We start from the raw sequence: 16,742 nt of genomic DNA, 5'->3' as shown, positions 1-16,742 counted from the left end.
CCAGCTTCCTACAATTTAGCAAGTACCCATTGCCTTGCCCTTTCTGCATAGCTTCTTCAGTTCTGTTTTTCCCCAACATGTGCTTAGCCAGTTTCTTCTTGTTAATTATACTTCTACTTTTTCAGACTTTGTCTCACAGTGATCCTCAGAGAGTCAGATACTACATTGAGTTAAAGATCTTGTATAAATATAAGTCGATGTTGCAACAGTAATGGTCATTCTTATAGCAGCAACTTCTGGAGGTTTCTGTAACCAACAATCCATGTTAGTACAGTCTTGGAAGATTAAACTTTAATATGGCTTTGATGTGGTTGACCACACGGCAGATGCAATCCCAGGATTTCCCAATTTCCTTCTTTAACATCTTGATGATAATTTAGGCTAAGTTGCCCGGTTCACATGATTATTCTGAGCTATACATCCCTATGAATCCATTTGACGTACAGTCAGACTTAGATCAAAGCCTGTTCAGTCGGGTGTATTAAATGTGATTGTCATGACGTTAATCATACTGTATGAAAAGATGCCTGAGGATTTTGAACTACAAAAAGGGGATAGCATTGTACCAGATTAAAGTAGAAGATTGTTTATCCTTGGAAAGTCATCAGTCTGCACATCTTGCACTTTGAGCTCTGAAGAAGGGTCACCAGAATCGAAGCATTAACTCTGATTTCTATTTACAGATGCTGCCAGACATGCCGAGCTTCTCCAGCAACTCATGTTTTTATAGACTGCTTGGACAGTTACTCTGAAGTTACTTCTGTATTTACAGAATCACTCTTTCACCCATCGGGGAGGTTAAAGCTTGAGTATTTTGCTCCCTAGATTCAGAAAGGAATGAAGTGTTTCTTTTCTTTTATGTCCCTTTCTCTCTCATGGTTCCAGAAAAAGGAGGGGAGCGGGCTCTTGTGGCACAGTGGTAGAGTTCCTGCCTCTCGGCCATGAGGCCCTGTTTTATGTCCTACCTGCTCCAGAGATGTGTAATAATATAACTGAACGGGTTGATAGAAAATATCTATAAAGATGGGGAGATGTCTCATGTTTTGGCCAGCTTTTATATCTTAACCTGTTTTTGACAGCACTGATTTTCTCACTGTTCTTTTTTGGAACTAAGTGGTGCAAGTTAACAATTTTCCTTGTATCACAGTAGTGACTGCGTGTCAAAAGTGTTTGACTTGGGGTGAAGTGCTCTGTGGCATTCCAAGTTTGTGGAAAATGCCATGCAAATGCAAATTATTTCCCCTCTATTTCTCTCCTCTTTGCCCCTCCCACTGGTTTGAAGTGTAATTTACCTGATGGGCAGCATGGTGGCTCAGTGATTTTGATTGATTTATTGCCACATGTACCGAAATACAGTGAAAAGCTTTGTTTACAAGCGGTACAGGCAGATCACAGCAAGCAAAGGATGTACAGATCAAAAAGACTTAGAGGTTTGCAGGTTAAGTTATTTGAGGCTTGAGTCCATTTAACAGTCTGATAACGGCCAGAAAGAAGCTGTTCCTGAACCTGCTTGTGCGTGCATTTGGGCTTCTGTATCTTCTGTCTTAGAACCTTTCTGAGGATGGGTGACTCAATATGAAAAGTTAACTCTGACTCTCTCCACAGATGCCGGACCTGCTGAGCTTTTCCAGTAATTTCAATCTTTGCCTCTGATCTATAGCATCCGCAATTCTTTCAGTTTTTATTCAGCAAGGAGAGTTCGTAAGCTTCATGTGAACCAACCCTATTTGCCTTGGCATAAGGATAGGGCTGGACTCGGGCCTCCTTCTAAGTTCCTCCCTAAGGGGATCTCAGTGTTCAAAGTCACAATTCCCACCTTTTACCAAGCCCCCCTCGCGTTTCAGAAATAGATCTTAGATTCCATTTTGCGGATGTAAGGAAAGATCTGTTTTTACATCATCAGCTAAATTTACATGAAATTTAAGTCAACTAATTCAAATCTTATGAGGCAAGGATCCTTGGAAATCCAGCCATGAAGCTGGGATTAGCAAACTAAGTTGTGCACCGCTTTGCTGATAATATGTGTTCGGAATGTCTACACGAATCTGGTGGTACCCACTACTAATGATGATAGCTGATTAATTGAAGTGGCCTTTTAGAATAAAAAGGACTGGCCATAAGCATTCAATGGAACATTAACACCTCCCTGACCCAGCACTTCACACTGTCATTAACTACAAGAGCCTTTTTGTTTAAAAACACTTTCCAAGTTGCAAACTCAGTAGATGAAAATTCAGTGTTGGAAAAATTAGACTACTATAGTTGAAAAAATGAACAGTTACTAAATTTCAGCAGAGATGAATCCAGGTAATGACGGAGACGTAGGCAAGCATGGATATGTTTTGGCAAGAAAAAGAACCTTCCTCTCCCAATCTCACAGTAAACATTTCCACTGTGAGGGCTGACCATGTAACTCTATTTGCCAAGTGGATGGCATAACTTGTGTACAATTCCCCAACACTGGATTATCAACTATGGATCTATGGGTCTTTTTTTAATGTCTCAATTCTATACAATGATTAAGAAAAATGGATATCAGTGTGTTTAATAGAAATATTTCCGTCCCCTACCCCTACTGGTACCTCCTCCCCACTACCATTTGCTTATATGCAACTTCTCTGGCCAAGACAGCAAGAAATTAGAGAGTTGTGAATGCAGCGCAGTTAATCATGGAAACCAGTGTCCCTTCGGTTGACTCCTGCTGCTTTGGGGAAGCAGCCTACATAATCAAAGACCCTTTCCACCCTGGCTATATTCTCTTTCACCCTCTTGCATCAGGCAGAAGATACAAAAGTTTAAAAACATGTACCAACAGATTTAAGAACAGCTTCTTTCCTGCTGTTATCAGACCTATAAATGGACCTCATACATATCTTAGATCTTTCACTGCCTTCACTGTAGCAATAACATGACATTTTGCATTCTGTTTTATTACTCTGATTCAATTTTTTAAGGTATAATTTATCTGGTGAGCACGCAAAGCAATACTTTTCACTGTATCTCAGTACATGTGACAATAATAAATCAAATCAAATATGATGAATGGGAGTTTAAATGACTTACCTGTGATTTCATTTTTTGGAAATGAACTGAGGCATTGTATGATTTTGCCAGCTGGGGTATCTGGACTATAAGCTGTAAAACATAGGACTAACAGTGTGCCAATTTTATTTGTCTTTTTTTGCAGCATTAGACGTCACCAAGAACGAAGAGCAATTTTAACCCCAGTTTTGACAGATTTCAGTGTTCGAATAACAGCTGCCCCTGCTATTCTTTTCACCAAACAGGTCTCGCCAGAGAATACACAGACTGAGGTCAGTGATAAAGAATTTTAATAAATATGCGATCTCAGTAGTGATAAAGCAGTGCATTTGTCATCCAAAGTGATCTCGATTTGACGATTGCTGAAAATTGTTTTGAACTTCCTTTCTCTTCACTTTGTTTCCATTTTGAATAAGTTGCATTATTGTCAGTGCTGTTTTAGCTGTTTGGTGCATTCGTCTCTGCGTTCAATTCAGTTTAGAAGGCATCTTTTTTCTCTTGTAATGATGGAAATTTACCACAAAGAGGAGTAGAAATTTGGTTGAAGGTGTCCAATTGAGAATTCTAAAACTAAGGTTAATTGATTTTTGTTAGGCAGAGGTATTAATGGAAATGGAACAAAGGTGGGTGGACAGGACTGAGATACAGACCCACTACAGTGTAATTAAATAGCTAAACAGATTTGAGGGCTGAATAAATTTAATGATGAAGTCTGACAAAACCTGCTGTCAATTCAGGTTGGCAAGTGGCAAGTCACATTTGTGGCACATAATGCCAGGCAATGACCATTTTTGGTAAGAATCAATCTAATCATCACCCCTTGAAATTCAATGGCATTATCATCACTGAATCCCCCAATATCAATATCCTGTGGGTTACCATTGACCAGAAACTGAACTGGATTTGCCATATAAATGCAGTGGCTACAAGAGTCAGTCAGAGGCTAGGAATGCCGTTGTAAGCAACTCCCCTCCAGACTCCCAAAAGCATGTCAACCATCTACAAGGCATAAATGAGGAGTGAGGTAGAATACTCCCGACTTGCCTGGATGTGTGCAATTCCAAAACCCTCAAAAAGCTTGATTGCATCCATGACAGAACAGCTTACTCAATTGGCATCATAAGCACAAACATCCATTTCATCCATCACCATTGCTCAGTTGCAAGCTGCAGTGCACAAATTCACCAAAGATCCTTAGACAGTACCTTCCAAACCCATGAACACTTCCACCTGGGAGGACAGGGACTGTAGATCCATGAACACCACCACCTGCAAGTTCCCTTCCAAGCCGCTTACGATCCTGACTTGGAAGTATATCATCATTCCTTCACTGTTAACTGGGTCAAAATCCTGGAATTCTTTCCCAGCAGCGTTGTGTGCTGACCTACAGCAAATGGATAGTAATGGGCAAAACAGAACATGGACAATAAATGCAGGCCAATCCAGCAACATCTGTGAGTGAATTAAAAAACACATGACTGATGTTGATTTGGATTCAGTATTTAATTCTCTGCATGTTACATATAATCAGTATATGTTCATCTGTAAATGTAAGCTAATTTTCATCTTATTTGAAATACTTGTGATTGAATAACATGGGAAATAGAATTGCTTATCAAATATTTATAATAATGTTTTTGTCTCTGTAGGAAATTATAGTGTGTGGCCATTCATTGGAAGTCAATGTTACGACAAGCCTAGACTTCTTCCTCAGTGTAGCTCAAGTTCAGCTCTTACAGGAATTAATACAGGTCAATATGCATGAATTGGAGCTTGTTGATCCAACAACAGAGGTAATGTCATACTCAAATTTAATTTGCTTTCTTATCATTCCAATTTTTATCTTCATGAAACAATTACAACATACTAGCAGTTATAAAGATCTACAAGCACAAATATAAATAAAGAACACTAAAATTAAAAATGGGTCTGTAGTATATAGTATCCAACAGGTTAACAGTGTTCCTCTGTCAGCAAATCTGAGAAGGCATGATTTGGAAGAATTTGCAGCATGGAAACAGGCCATTCAGCCTGACGAGTCTGGGCTGGCATTTATGCTGCTCATGAACGTGAGAATTATTCAAGAACTTCAAACAAATAATCATTTTGTAGTACAGGAAACAAAACATTGCCTAAAAGAGATTTAAAGTAGAAGTTGTTTTTGTTTTGAACTCATCAAGACTGAGATGCAAGAAAACCAACTTTCGAAAGGAAAAAATAATTTAAATACCATGATGCTGATTGGTGAGACAGTAGTTGGCACGGAGATGTAGCAGGAACTACCAACTGTCAATCTTAGTTAGAGACAAAAAAACTGCAGATGCTGGAATCCAAGATAGACCAGCAGGAGGCTGCAAGAACAGAGCAAGCCAGGCAGCATCTGGAGGAAAGGAGCAGTCAACGTTTTGGGTATTAGCTTTCTTCAGGACTGGATGTGGGGGTAGGGGGAGCTGCAGATAAAGGGGGAGGGGTGGCAGAATGGTGGTGATTGGTGGACACTGATAGTAGGTACGACTGGTTGGTCAATGAGCAGGATGAATCAGGTTGGAGGCTGGAAGGGAGGGTCAGAAGGTGGAATGGAATGGAAGGGAGGCGGTGGAGCTGGAAGGGGAGCCGGGCGATGGGTGGGAATGTTATTTGAAATTGGAGAACTCAATGTTCAGTCTTCCCATCTGTAGGATGTCCAGGTGGAAGATAAGGTGTTGTTCTTCAAATTTGCGTTCTGAGTCGCTACAACACTGGAGGAAGCTGAGGGTGGACATGTTGGAGGGGGAGTGGGATAGGGAGTTGAAATGGGCAGTGACTGGGAGGTTAGGTTGGCCGTTACAGGCCAGGCAAAGATGCTCGGCAAAACGGTCACTTAGTCTATATTTGGTCTTACCTTTGTAGAGAAGACCCCATCGGGAGCACCAGATGCAATAGACTAGGTTGGAGGAGATGCAGGTGAAGCTCTGTCTCACTTGGAAGCCACCAACCATTCCAACCCCACCCGGTACCTTCCCCTGTAACTGTAAAAGATGCAACACCTGCCCACACATCACCTCCCTCAACTCCATTTAGGACCCTAAACTGCCCTTCCAAGTGAGACAGAGCTTCACCTACATCTCCTCTAACCTAGTCTATTGCATCCAGCTCTCCCGATGTGGTCTTCTCTACGTCAGTGAGACCAAACGTAGACGAGGTGAACTTTTCGCTGAGCATCTCCACCTGGCCTGTAACAGCCAACCTAACCTTCCAGTCACTGCCCATTTCAACTCCCTGCCCCACTCCCCCTCCAACATGTCCACCCTCAGCTTCCTCCAGTGTTGTAGCGACTCAGAACGCAAATTTGAAGAACAACACATTATCTTCTGCCTGGGCACCCTACAACCCGGAGGACTCAACATTGAGTTCTCCAATTTAAAATAACCTTCCCACTCATTCCCTGGCTCCACTTCCATTTCCACCTTTTGACCTGCCCTTCCAGCCATTACCAGATTCATTCCTCCCATTGACTAACCAGATTGTATCTACTGCCAGTGTCCACCTATCACCACCACTCCACTACCCACCCCTTCACCGCCCACTGCAGAATCACATCTTATGTTCTGAGTTTAGCAAGTATGGGCTCATTGAGCACGGTTGGCACACTGCCAGCTGTGCGCAGTTACAGGCATACAATATCTGGTATCACACTGGCACTGAAACCCATTTACATGTTACTCATTTGTATGATAGGGTAGGCAGAACTTAAATCACGTGTGATTTGTGCACTTCTTGAAGGTCTGGAATCAGAAAAGTACTGGTTGTTAACATTTCAAAAGCAAAAAAAAAGGCAACAAAGAGGTTCCCTGCTGAATTTTCCATTGGAAATGCAATCTCGTTAGGGACAAGACATATATAAGGTTGGGAGATAAACAATGGTCTTTTAAACTACAACTGACATTGGAAAAAAATGAAGAATAACACAGATTATGCCTCGCAGGATATCAGATTACCATCTTAGGGTATATGCATGGTTTTGTTTCTTAAGGCAGAAAGTGACTGGGGATTCAAAATAGGCTATTTTCCACCAATTCTGTTCAGAGATTGTAATGTTGAACGTTAATCGGAAAGGAGAAACAATCTGAAATATTGAACAGTGAACCGTTTTCTGTCATGAACTAAAATATATTTTAGGTGTTTTTTTTATTTATAGGCACTTAAATTTTGTTGTATATAGTTACTGTGCTATGTTTTTCTGACCTGGTTGCTTTATGTCAAATGGCGATCTTTAATCTTTGTCATTACTAACGAGACTTTTACTATAAGCAAGCTGTGCTTTTGATGAAACAGACATTTTGTTGTCCAGTGAACTGAAATTTTAAAAATCATTTGTTTTAAGTGAAATGCCCTCTTCATGTATTTGCTCGATTGAATATTTTAAAGACACATTTTAAGGACAATTCTCCGAATGTCCCAACCAACATTCAACTGTTAACCAACAACTACAGATGATCTGTGCAGTATCTTATTTCTGTTTGTGGGACCTTGCTGTACTGAAGTCTGCGGTTACAGTTTCTAACTAAAACAGTTGCATTGGTATCAGGCAGTTTGGAGAGTCCAGTGCATTTGAAATTAAGAGGAAGCAGTGGCATAGTAGTAATGTCACTGGGCTATTGGCTCAGAATCTCCGGCTGGAGACATGGGTTCAGAACTACCGTAGAAGATGAATTTAGTAAACATTTCGAGTTATAATGTCAGCCAGGTAAATTGTTCATTGTTGTTAAAAACCAAGCTGATTTGCTACTGTCCTTTTGGGAGGAAACATATTGTCCTTGGCTAGTCTGGCCTACATGTGATTTCAGGCCGTAGGAACGTGGTTGATTCTTAACAGCCCTCAGAAATGCACCTAGTGAGCAACTCAGATCAAGATGCAATTAGAGGTGGGCAATAAATGCTGACTTAGCCAGCGATGTCTACGTCCTGTCAATGAATAAAAAAAGTATGAAGGCAAGATTTTCCTTTTCTTTATTCTTATATTATGACTATTTTGTCTCTCCTGACAAGTTAACTACGATTATTTTGTCGCAACATAAATAATGCTGTCAAAGCCACCTGATGAATTTAGAAATGCCAAGGCTGGAAGTGGTCCAACATTTGTGTTTGTTGTAGTTATTGAATTGAATTAGCTTTATTGTCGTGTGTATTCAAATGAGTATTGTGAAAAGTTTATAAGTTGGCACTTAGAGTGCCATCTTAGGGACACAGGTACCTGGGTACAGCTTCTTCAGTCACAAGATTTGTTATCACTGTTCTTATTAGATTGAATTTAAACAAACCCTAAAGTTTCTGGATAGGATGCTATTTTCTTAGTTCCGTTGAATATCAGTTTGAGTGTTGCACAATCGAAAAGTTTTAAAACTTTGTGGCAGTCGTTTTGATGTTTTCACATTTGTTCATGGTTTGTTGCTGGTGTCCTGTGAAGGTGATATATGGTTAGTCTCTTGAACTGCCACAGTTCTTATGGTGATGGTGCTATCACAGTTGTGTTAGTTGGGAAGTTCCAGGAGTTTGATGTGGAGATGATGAAGAAGCAACAATTCACTTGGCAACAGAATGGCAGGTAATTTGTAGGGGAACTAGTGCTCTTCTCCTTCCAGGAACTCCCAGGACGATGTAATTCTATCAAAGTAACTTTGTCGTGTTATTATATTACATCTAGTAGAATACACATACAGCAGTCACCGTATGCCACATTTCACGAGCGGACTTTGAATCTGGTGACCTGCCTACAAATTAGCAAGCTGCACTTTAGGCTACACGCATTTGAGCAAATGCGGTTTTTTCCAGGCAAGCCTTCTAGGCTGTGAAGGAAGAATTTTTTTTTTTTGAGTGAGGAAATAGATTAGTGAAAGATTGTTATAGTTAATTAGCCTTATTTGAGGGAATTATCATGATGATCCTACACTCTGACTTCAGTTCAAAAGTAATTCGTTGACTATAAAACACTTTTGAGACATCCAGTAGTTGTGAAAGGCGCAATATAAATATTAAGTCTTTTCCTTTTGTAATCTTTCAAATTAAACAGCTGTAAGAGGGAAGAGTGAGGGTGTAGTGGTGTGGTAATATCACTGGGCTCATAATCCAGAGGCACCAGTTTAATGCTCTGGGAACGTGGGATCAAATTCCACCACTTCAGCTGGTGGAACCTAAATCCAATTCACAATCTGGAATTGAAAACTAATTTCAATCATGGAGATTATGAATTTTAATAATTTGCTGTAAAAGCTCACCAACCTTGAAGGAGGGAAATCTACCATCTTTACCTACATGTGACTACATGTGACTCCAGACCCACAGCAATGTGGTTAACTGTTAGCTGCCTTCTGAAAGAGTTTGGCAAACCACTCAGTTCAAGGGACAACAAGGGGGTGGGCAATGAATACTAGCCTTGCCAGTGACACCCACTTCGCATCAAATAATAATTGAGAAAGGAAATAATATTTAGTTTAAAGGAAAAGCATGATTCCAAGTTCAGAACTCACCAAACCATTCATGGCAGACTTGGGTGGTCTGACATCTGAGCCAGGTCTGGGACATTGCTGATAAACAACTAGCCAACTTAGCTTAATAGTAGATCCTGGAGGTGTACATCTGTCACAGGTGCTGAGATTCTGCTTACTTGGCTCCAAATTAGCCTGCAGGCAAAAACCCTAATCAGTGGGGTGGTCCTGGTTGGGCAAGTAGCAGGAAGCATACTAATAATTTGCTGAAGTAAGCTAAGTGGTTCAAACTCATTTGAGCTCCAGCGGTACCACACTGCTTACTTCTTTGGGGGATTATAGACTTTGGCTTTGCCAACCTGCTTCCGAAGCTCTGGACTTAATTAAGTGAAATGTGTCCCTCCAGTAAGGGTTTGTGTTCTCGATTTCGTCAAACAGAAACAGGTGGGGGTGAATTTCTCTTGGACTTAAAATGGAGACTCTTAAAAGTGGTGATGGGTTTTTACATGAGTCAAACACCCAGCTAACCAAAAAAAGAAAGTCCATCTGATTAATGTAATGCTTTTTAAGTGCTGGCTTAATGCTTAAGGTTCTGCCTCTTGTATTTCAATATATATTTGAAATTCCATTTGAAGGCTCCTACGTCTCCACAAAAGGTGGCTTTAGTGGATACACCACAGAGTAGTTGTGTTGACCTTAATTACTCTATGTATCAAACTATCTAGTTACATTTATGTAATTTTTTTCTGTGAAGTTTTGTCGATGATGCATTAACTGGGAAGTCATCTGAAGAATTTGAAAAATAAATATATGCTTCCCCTAATAACTCTCTGGGACTGAGGAGGATTTTGGTTATGTTAGTGGGCAAGGAATCCAGAGGCCATGTCTAATGATGTAGAGTCATGGTAGCTGGAGCGTAACATCAATTAATTTTTTAAAAATGGAATAAAATGCTTGTATCAGAAATAGTGACTCACAACTACCAGACTGTTATTAAAATCTATCTAGTTTACTCACATCGTTACATGAAGGAAATGTGCCACCTCTATCTGATCAACCTGATGTGACTCCAGACCCTGTAATGTAATGTAATTTTCTCTGAATTGGGTTAGCAAGCCACTCAGTTGCATTCAAGGAAATGGCTCATGACTGCCTTTTCAAGGGAAATGATGGATAGTCAGTCTTCTGTCCTGAAGAAGGATCACTGGACATGAAAATTAACTGTGCTTTCTCTCCACAAATATTGCAACCTGCTGAGCTTTTCCAGCAATTTTTCTTTTTGTTTCTGATTTCCAGCATCTGCACTTCTTTGTTTTTTTTGTTGTGATGGCTAATATATCCTGGTCTTACCTGTGGTACCTACATTCTGGAAATTAATTAAAAATGGGCTAAATGTCTGTACAATCTGTGATGTGGACCATCATGCAAAGTCAAGGTACTTACCAAAGGTCAAAGATTCTCATGGGTCCTGTGTTGTGTTTAGAATGTGCAGGAAGGGGTTTGACGTTGGGAAGGGGTCTCCTTTGCGAAAGGAAGAACATCTGAACAGGAATGTTAAATCTAGAAGTGATTTATAGGTCGCTGTAAGTGAGGAAATATTACATGTGTCTGTTCATTCAACTTTGAGACATATGGACACCTAGACTTGTCCAAGACTCTGTATTTTAAATAAATTTAGGTTTTTATTTTGAAGTAATTGCTCCGCCACTTTATTCTCAGGAGTGTGTGACTATTGAATCTCCTCATAATTCAAAACAAAGCAAAAATTGATATTGAGGGCTGTCCAGTTTTGCTGAGCTTGGGATCGGGAGTGTCTTGTTGCATTGCCTGTAGCCTGGATTGAGTGAAATGTGACCTTTGTAGAGATAACCCTGGGATGAGTGGAGGAAGTCAAAGCTCTTGCATGATATAATTAGTGGAAAAAAAGATGCTTCAGTGATACTCTCAAGGCTTCATTGACAAAGTGTGGCATTCCCACAGACACATGGGAATCACTGGCCTAAGACCTTCCAAAGTGGAGGAGGAGCATCCAGGAAGGCATCGAGCACCTCGAGACTTACTGTCACAATAAAGCAGAAGCTAGGCCAAAACAGCGAAAGGAACGCGCTGCCACTCCAACACTCCACCCATCCCTTCCTGTGACCACCACCTGACCCAACAGTAACAAAGTCTGCGCAGCCACTTACAGACTCACCCTGAGAGTGGAAGAGAGTCATCCTCATCTGCAAGGGACTGCCAATGATAATGATAATTAGTGAATACAGTTAGTTCGAAGCTATCAATTATAATGGCGAAAGACACTGATGGAGACAAAAGTTGATGGATACTGTGATTATCTAGCTCTAATTTTCAAAACATAGATTTGTTGAAAGGCTGAAATTTAAATTAGAACAAGAGTTGCAATGAACCATTTGTTCTTTCATGCCTTGTAACTCCACTCAAGGTTTCCCAACTGAGAATGCTGGCTAAAAGTTGATAAAGTGTTTGAATTTCTATAAAGCCTGTGTGGGATGCTCTGAATATGAGAGGTGGTATAAAATTGCAATTGTGTCTTTCATCTTTATCCCTGTTAATATTTATTCCTTTATTTTGATGTACCTTTTTATTTTCCTCTTAACATTCCTCATGTTTTTTTTAACCTAAGCATACGTGGTTTCTTTCGCTGAGTTTTGTGTTTCAAGCCAGAACCTCTGACAGCATCCTCATTTCCAGCGGTCCTGCCCAGAAAAATATTAACTGGGTATCTGGTTGGCATCAGGCTCCAAATCAAGTATATCAAACCTTGGAACTACTAAAGGGAAAATGTACAGCAATTAACTGCTGAAAGATTGATTGCTCCTTGTTGCAAAACAGACATTTGAGATACATGGGAATAAATGTATATAATTCTGACTGATTAATTGCAGAGTTTAGTATTGTTACAGTTCAATGAATGTTATGAATAGCATATCTTCAGTTGCATGTGCACTGAAGTTAAATCTTCTGTTTCACTGACTCGAGAATGATTCAGAAATCAGATCTTGAAAATGTTGCTTCAGTTTCACGAGCATGTGAGAAGTAGCTTAGCTCTCTTAGAAGACTCTGTTGGGAGTACTGATTCCAGCAGTTTTATAATTGTGAATCATAGCTTACTCCAAGATAAGCCACCTGTGAGATCAGAAGGCATTACAGCTTAGGCCCTATTAAAACTCCTGCTCAGCTGATCGCGTGTGCCATATTTCAGCCATATTCATTACTGCTGGAAGCGTAAAACTTAATATTAGTCCCCGAATCAACTGGGAAAATGCTGTGCAAATTGTGACGTTTACAACTGCACAACTCAGCTCTTTTAAAGCTTTCTATTTTAACACATGCCTGTCTGCAGCCAAAATGCTGTGTACAGAAGGAAGTTGCTCATACTATATGCCCTCTTCCCCACCCCCGCCAAAACCTTCAAGCTCGCAAGTTATATGGTGTTCACATCACTCAAAAAATGACTTGTTTTTGTCCACACTTTAGCCATTGTTTATCCTTTAAAGTTCATTTTCAAAAGTGCAAAAGATGGTAAAGTTTGTTGTTCTTGTGGTAATGGCCTTTTACCGTTCATTTGTTTAAAATCAGCGTTTTGTTAATAGCATTTTTCATCTGAGTCGAGTGATATTCTTATCAAGTAATGAAGCTTATCTTTCATTATAATTCCTGAAACAGTGTTAACAGAGCAGCTCTAGGCATTTTTTATAGTTTAGGGTGCTTGTGATTGCTGCTGGTGTTCATTAATCTATGCAGCTTCAGCATGGTAACAGTTATCTTGAAATACATTAAATTTGACATTGCTGCTCTTAAAGACTGTCACCATAAACTTCATTTGCCTGCAGTCTCCATATTCCTTCTCTATCCCTGTAATTCCCAGTGTACTGGCGCACCCTAGAGGGGCGATACAGCCACTTGCTTAATTGTAGCATTTGTTTCCAATTTCTAAAGCATACAATGTCAGCGCATGTCATTTTCAGTTGAATTTCCTTTTTCTGCATTTTGTGTTAGCACGAAAAATAGCAGAAACAACTGTGTTACCTACAAAAAGTCAGTGACTGAAGCCTAAACAATTACAGCATTTTGTAAGTCATAAGTTTGCTATTGCATCGATTGCATTTTAAACTTTATTTTCCAAAATTGTTTTTAACTGCAACTTAGTTTTTTAAATGGTTCATGCAAAGGCTGAATTATTTGTGACTAAGAGGTGAGTAAGCGATCCACCAAAATGTTCCTTGTTTATTTTTTCACTTTTGCAAATTCCTATAGGCCTCTGTAATATAGTGCAAGCGATCCAAGACATTGTTTATTTCAGTTGCATTAATTGAAACAGAGGAAGGCCGCTTGCTATTAACTTTTAGAACAAGCCACATAAAGCAGCATGGTGGATTTTCTTTGTTTCTTCAATGGTCTGATCCAATTTTTTAGTATGGTTTGACTGGTATGGGGAGAAAAGCTTCTTCCACAATCTCAAAAGAGTGAGACATTGACAGTTCCTAAGCCAGCTTCCTGGGGCACAATTCTGGTATGCAAAATTGTCTATAATTTGGCAGTAAATTGGCATTCTGACTCTTAAACCACAAGAATCGCTGGTATGGAAACTAAAATGCATTGCAAATTTTGTTTTGTTTTGATGCTGAGGGTGGGGTTCGAATGGGGACACAGCAGTGGAAAGTAATCTTTACAGTGCACTTGGACCCTGTGTGACATGCAACTTTGGAGCTGCTGCTGCTGTCATTGTTTGCACAAAGTCACCAAAACAAAATCGCTCTTTGCTCACAACTTTTTCTATCGTCAGAAAGTGAAACCAACATTGTAGCAAGCTGCTGAACAGAGATGACAGAGAGCCGGCCACCGGTTTATGACCAGCATCTTCCTTCCTGAATGATGAATGACAGAAATGCACTTCATATTTTGCAGTTTTTGTTTTCTTCTTGGGTCCATATTGATTTACGTCAGTTTGACTCCTTTTAAAAAGGAAGATTTTTTTTGTGCCCTTTGACTGCCGCAGCACCAGTCTCCCTAGGGCAGATATTCCCAAATGTGAAGGCGTAGAGAGAAAGAAAGACAGCACGGTGGCTCAGTGGTTAGCATTGCTGCCTCACAGTGCCAGGGACGCAGGTTTGATTCCACTCTAAGGCAGCTACCTGTGTGGAGTTTGCACATTCTCCCATGTCTCCATTTTCCAGGTGCTCCAGTTTCCTCCCACAGTCCAAGGATGTGCAGGCTGGGTGGATTGGCCATACGAAGTGCAGGGTTACAGGGATGGCTGGGTCTCAGTGGGATGCTTTTCAAAAGGTCACTGAGGCCTTGATGGGCTGAATGACCTGCTTCCGCACTGTGGGATTCTCTGATTCTATGAAAGGCTCGTGCTTATAGAACCCCTTTCACTCGTTCAGAATGCCACAAAGCACTTTTCAACCATTGAGCTACTGTTGAGCTAGAGTCACTGTTGCAATTCCGACAGATTTTGCACACCCATGGCCTATTTTAGTGATATTCATTAAGGGATAAATACTAGTTCAGGCCAGACAGTAGGGAGAACTTGCCTGCTTATCTTTGAAATAGTACTATGGAATCTTTTACATCCATGCAAGGGTATAGCTGAAGTCTCATTAAACATCTTATTCAAAAGATGGCATCATGGACTATCCCTTATGACTGCACTAGGAGTTTCAGCTCAAATTTTTGCTTAAGTCCCTGGAGGCAAGAATTAGATCTTTAATTTCCATTAAAACTAAATGAAGACCAGTTGTGAATGATATCAAGCCTTACCAATGATGAGTTATTTCAAAGTACAGTGAAAAATGTGGCAGTCTGTTAGAACACTGCAAAAAGCTGTATCTCTATATCATCTGTTTTTGGCACTGTCGAACGTTGAGCAGAGCACAGAAGTTATATGCGCAATTATTTGCATGTTGGTTTTGTGGTTCCATGCAATGCAGAGCAGGAAGGTCTAGAAATAATTTGATTATTGATCCAGACAATTGTGGATGTGTTGTCAGTGACCTCACTACCATGGTGTTTAGAAGATCAAGAGAATCAATGCAGTCCAATGATTTCTGAAAGGGAAGTCCATGGGATAGATGTCTGGTAAGGGCAAGATCAAGTTTGACTGTCCAATTTAAGAATGGCTTTCAGTTGGATCTCAATTTGCAGCAACATGTGTCTAGAGGTCAGAAGATTAGATGGATGGAGGCTGGAACACACTAGGACTTGACCAGATAATTCAGGCTGACACTTCAACACCATGCTGAGGAGTTGGTTTTTGGTTGTTGTTTGAGGAATAAACAAATTTCAGGATACTGGGTAGAAATGCATGCCGGAAAGATAGTACAGGAGCAAGGGCTTTAAATTCCTGGGACTACCTCTAGGAGAGATGGCACCTGTACAAACTAGATGAGTTGTATCTGAACAGAGCTGGGTCTGAATTCCTTGCAAAATGCTATAGTGCTGTTGGGGAGTGTTTATTCAGACTGGGTGCAGGAACCTGGATAGAATATTTGAAAGTACTACCAGGGTGCTGAGGATCCTGTGAGGGGCTGTTAGCATTAGAATTGAGAATAGTAAGTTAAAGGGTAGATTTGGAGTAAGGGAAAGTTATGAAGTCTAAATCAGGGTTATAGTGCATATAGGTGAAAGCTCAGGGTATAGTTAATAAGATTGAGGAGTTACAGGCACAGATTGTCTTGTGAGATTATGATGATGTGGGCTTCTTTTTATCATACTTAAACTGCCTGTTCTCTCTTTCTAATGTTGTGCTCCCTTGTTCTGGACTCCCCACTCAGAGGGAACAGTTCCTTGAAAATGTTTTACCTGTATATCACAGGAGGAGGAGGCCATTTGGCCCATTGATTCGTGCTGGCTGTTTGAATGAGCAATTTGCTTCGTAACATTTGTCTGCCATTTCCCTTGTAGATCTCCACATTCTTCTTACTCAAATAACCATTTAATTCCATTTTGAATGCTTCAATTGAACCTGTCTCCAGCATATTCTGAGGCAGTGCATTCAAAACCCTAACCACTTGTTGCATCAAAGAGTTTCTTTTCATTTCACTTCAGCTAATTTTCTTTAATTACTTTCAGTCTATGCTCTCTGATTCTTAAAAGCAAGGTACTATGGGTGAGAGATGCAGAATTAATATTTCGAGCCCAGTTTGACTTTTTGGCCAAAGAAGAGTCATATTGGCTTCATAATGTTAACTTTGACCTTCTGATCCTTTCATG

At 40.3% G+C, this 16,742-nt stretch overlaps 1 protein-coding gene across 1 annotated transcript in view; it reads left to right on the top strand.

The window, feature by feature from the left end:
- LOC109928501 (intermembrane lipid transfer protein VPS13B-like) overlaps positions 1-16,742 on the top strand; it is a 196,723-nt gene that overhangs the window by 124,809 nt on the left and 55,172 nt on the right. Inside the window, exons 19-20 of the mRNA XM_048596230.1 lie at positions 3,188-3,314; positions 4,692-4,835. Of these exons, the coding sequence (XP_048452187.1) occupies positions 3,188-3,314; positions 4,692-4,835 (271 nt within the window). The remainder of the gene's footprint in view (positions 1-3,187; positions 3,315-4,691; positions 4,836-16,742) is intronic.

The sequence above is a fragment of the Rhincodon typus genome, chromosome 4 (assembly GCF_021869965.1).
Source record: "Rhincodon typus isolate 14 chromosome 4, sRhiTyp1.1, whole genome shotgun sequence".
NCBI lineage: Eukaryota > Metazoa > Chordata > Chondrichthyes > Orectolobiformes > Rhincodontidae > Rhincodon > Rhincodon typus.
This window is presented reverse-complemented; position numbering and strand designations above follow the sequence as displayed.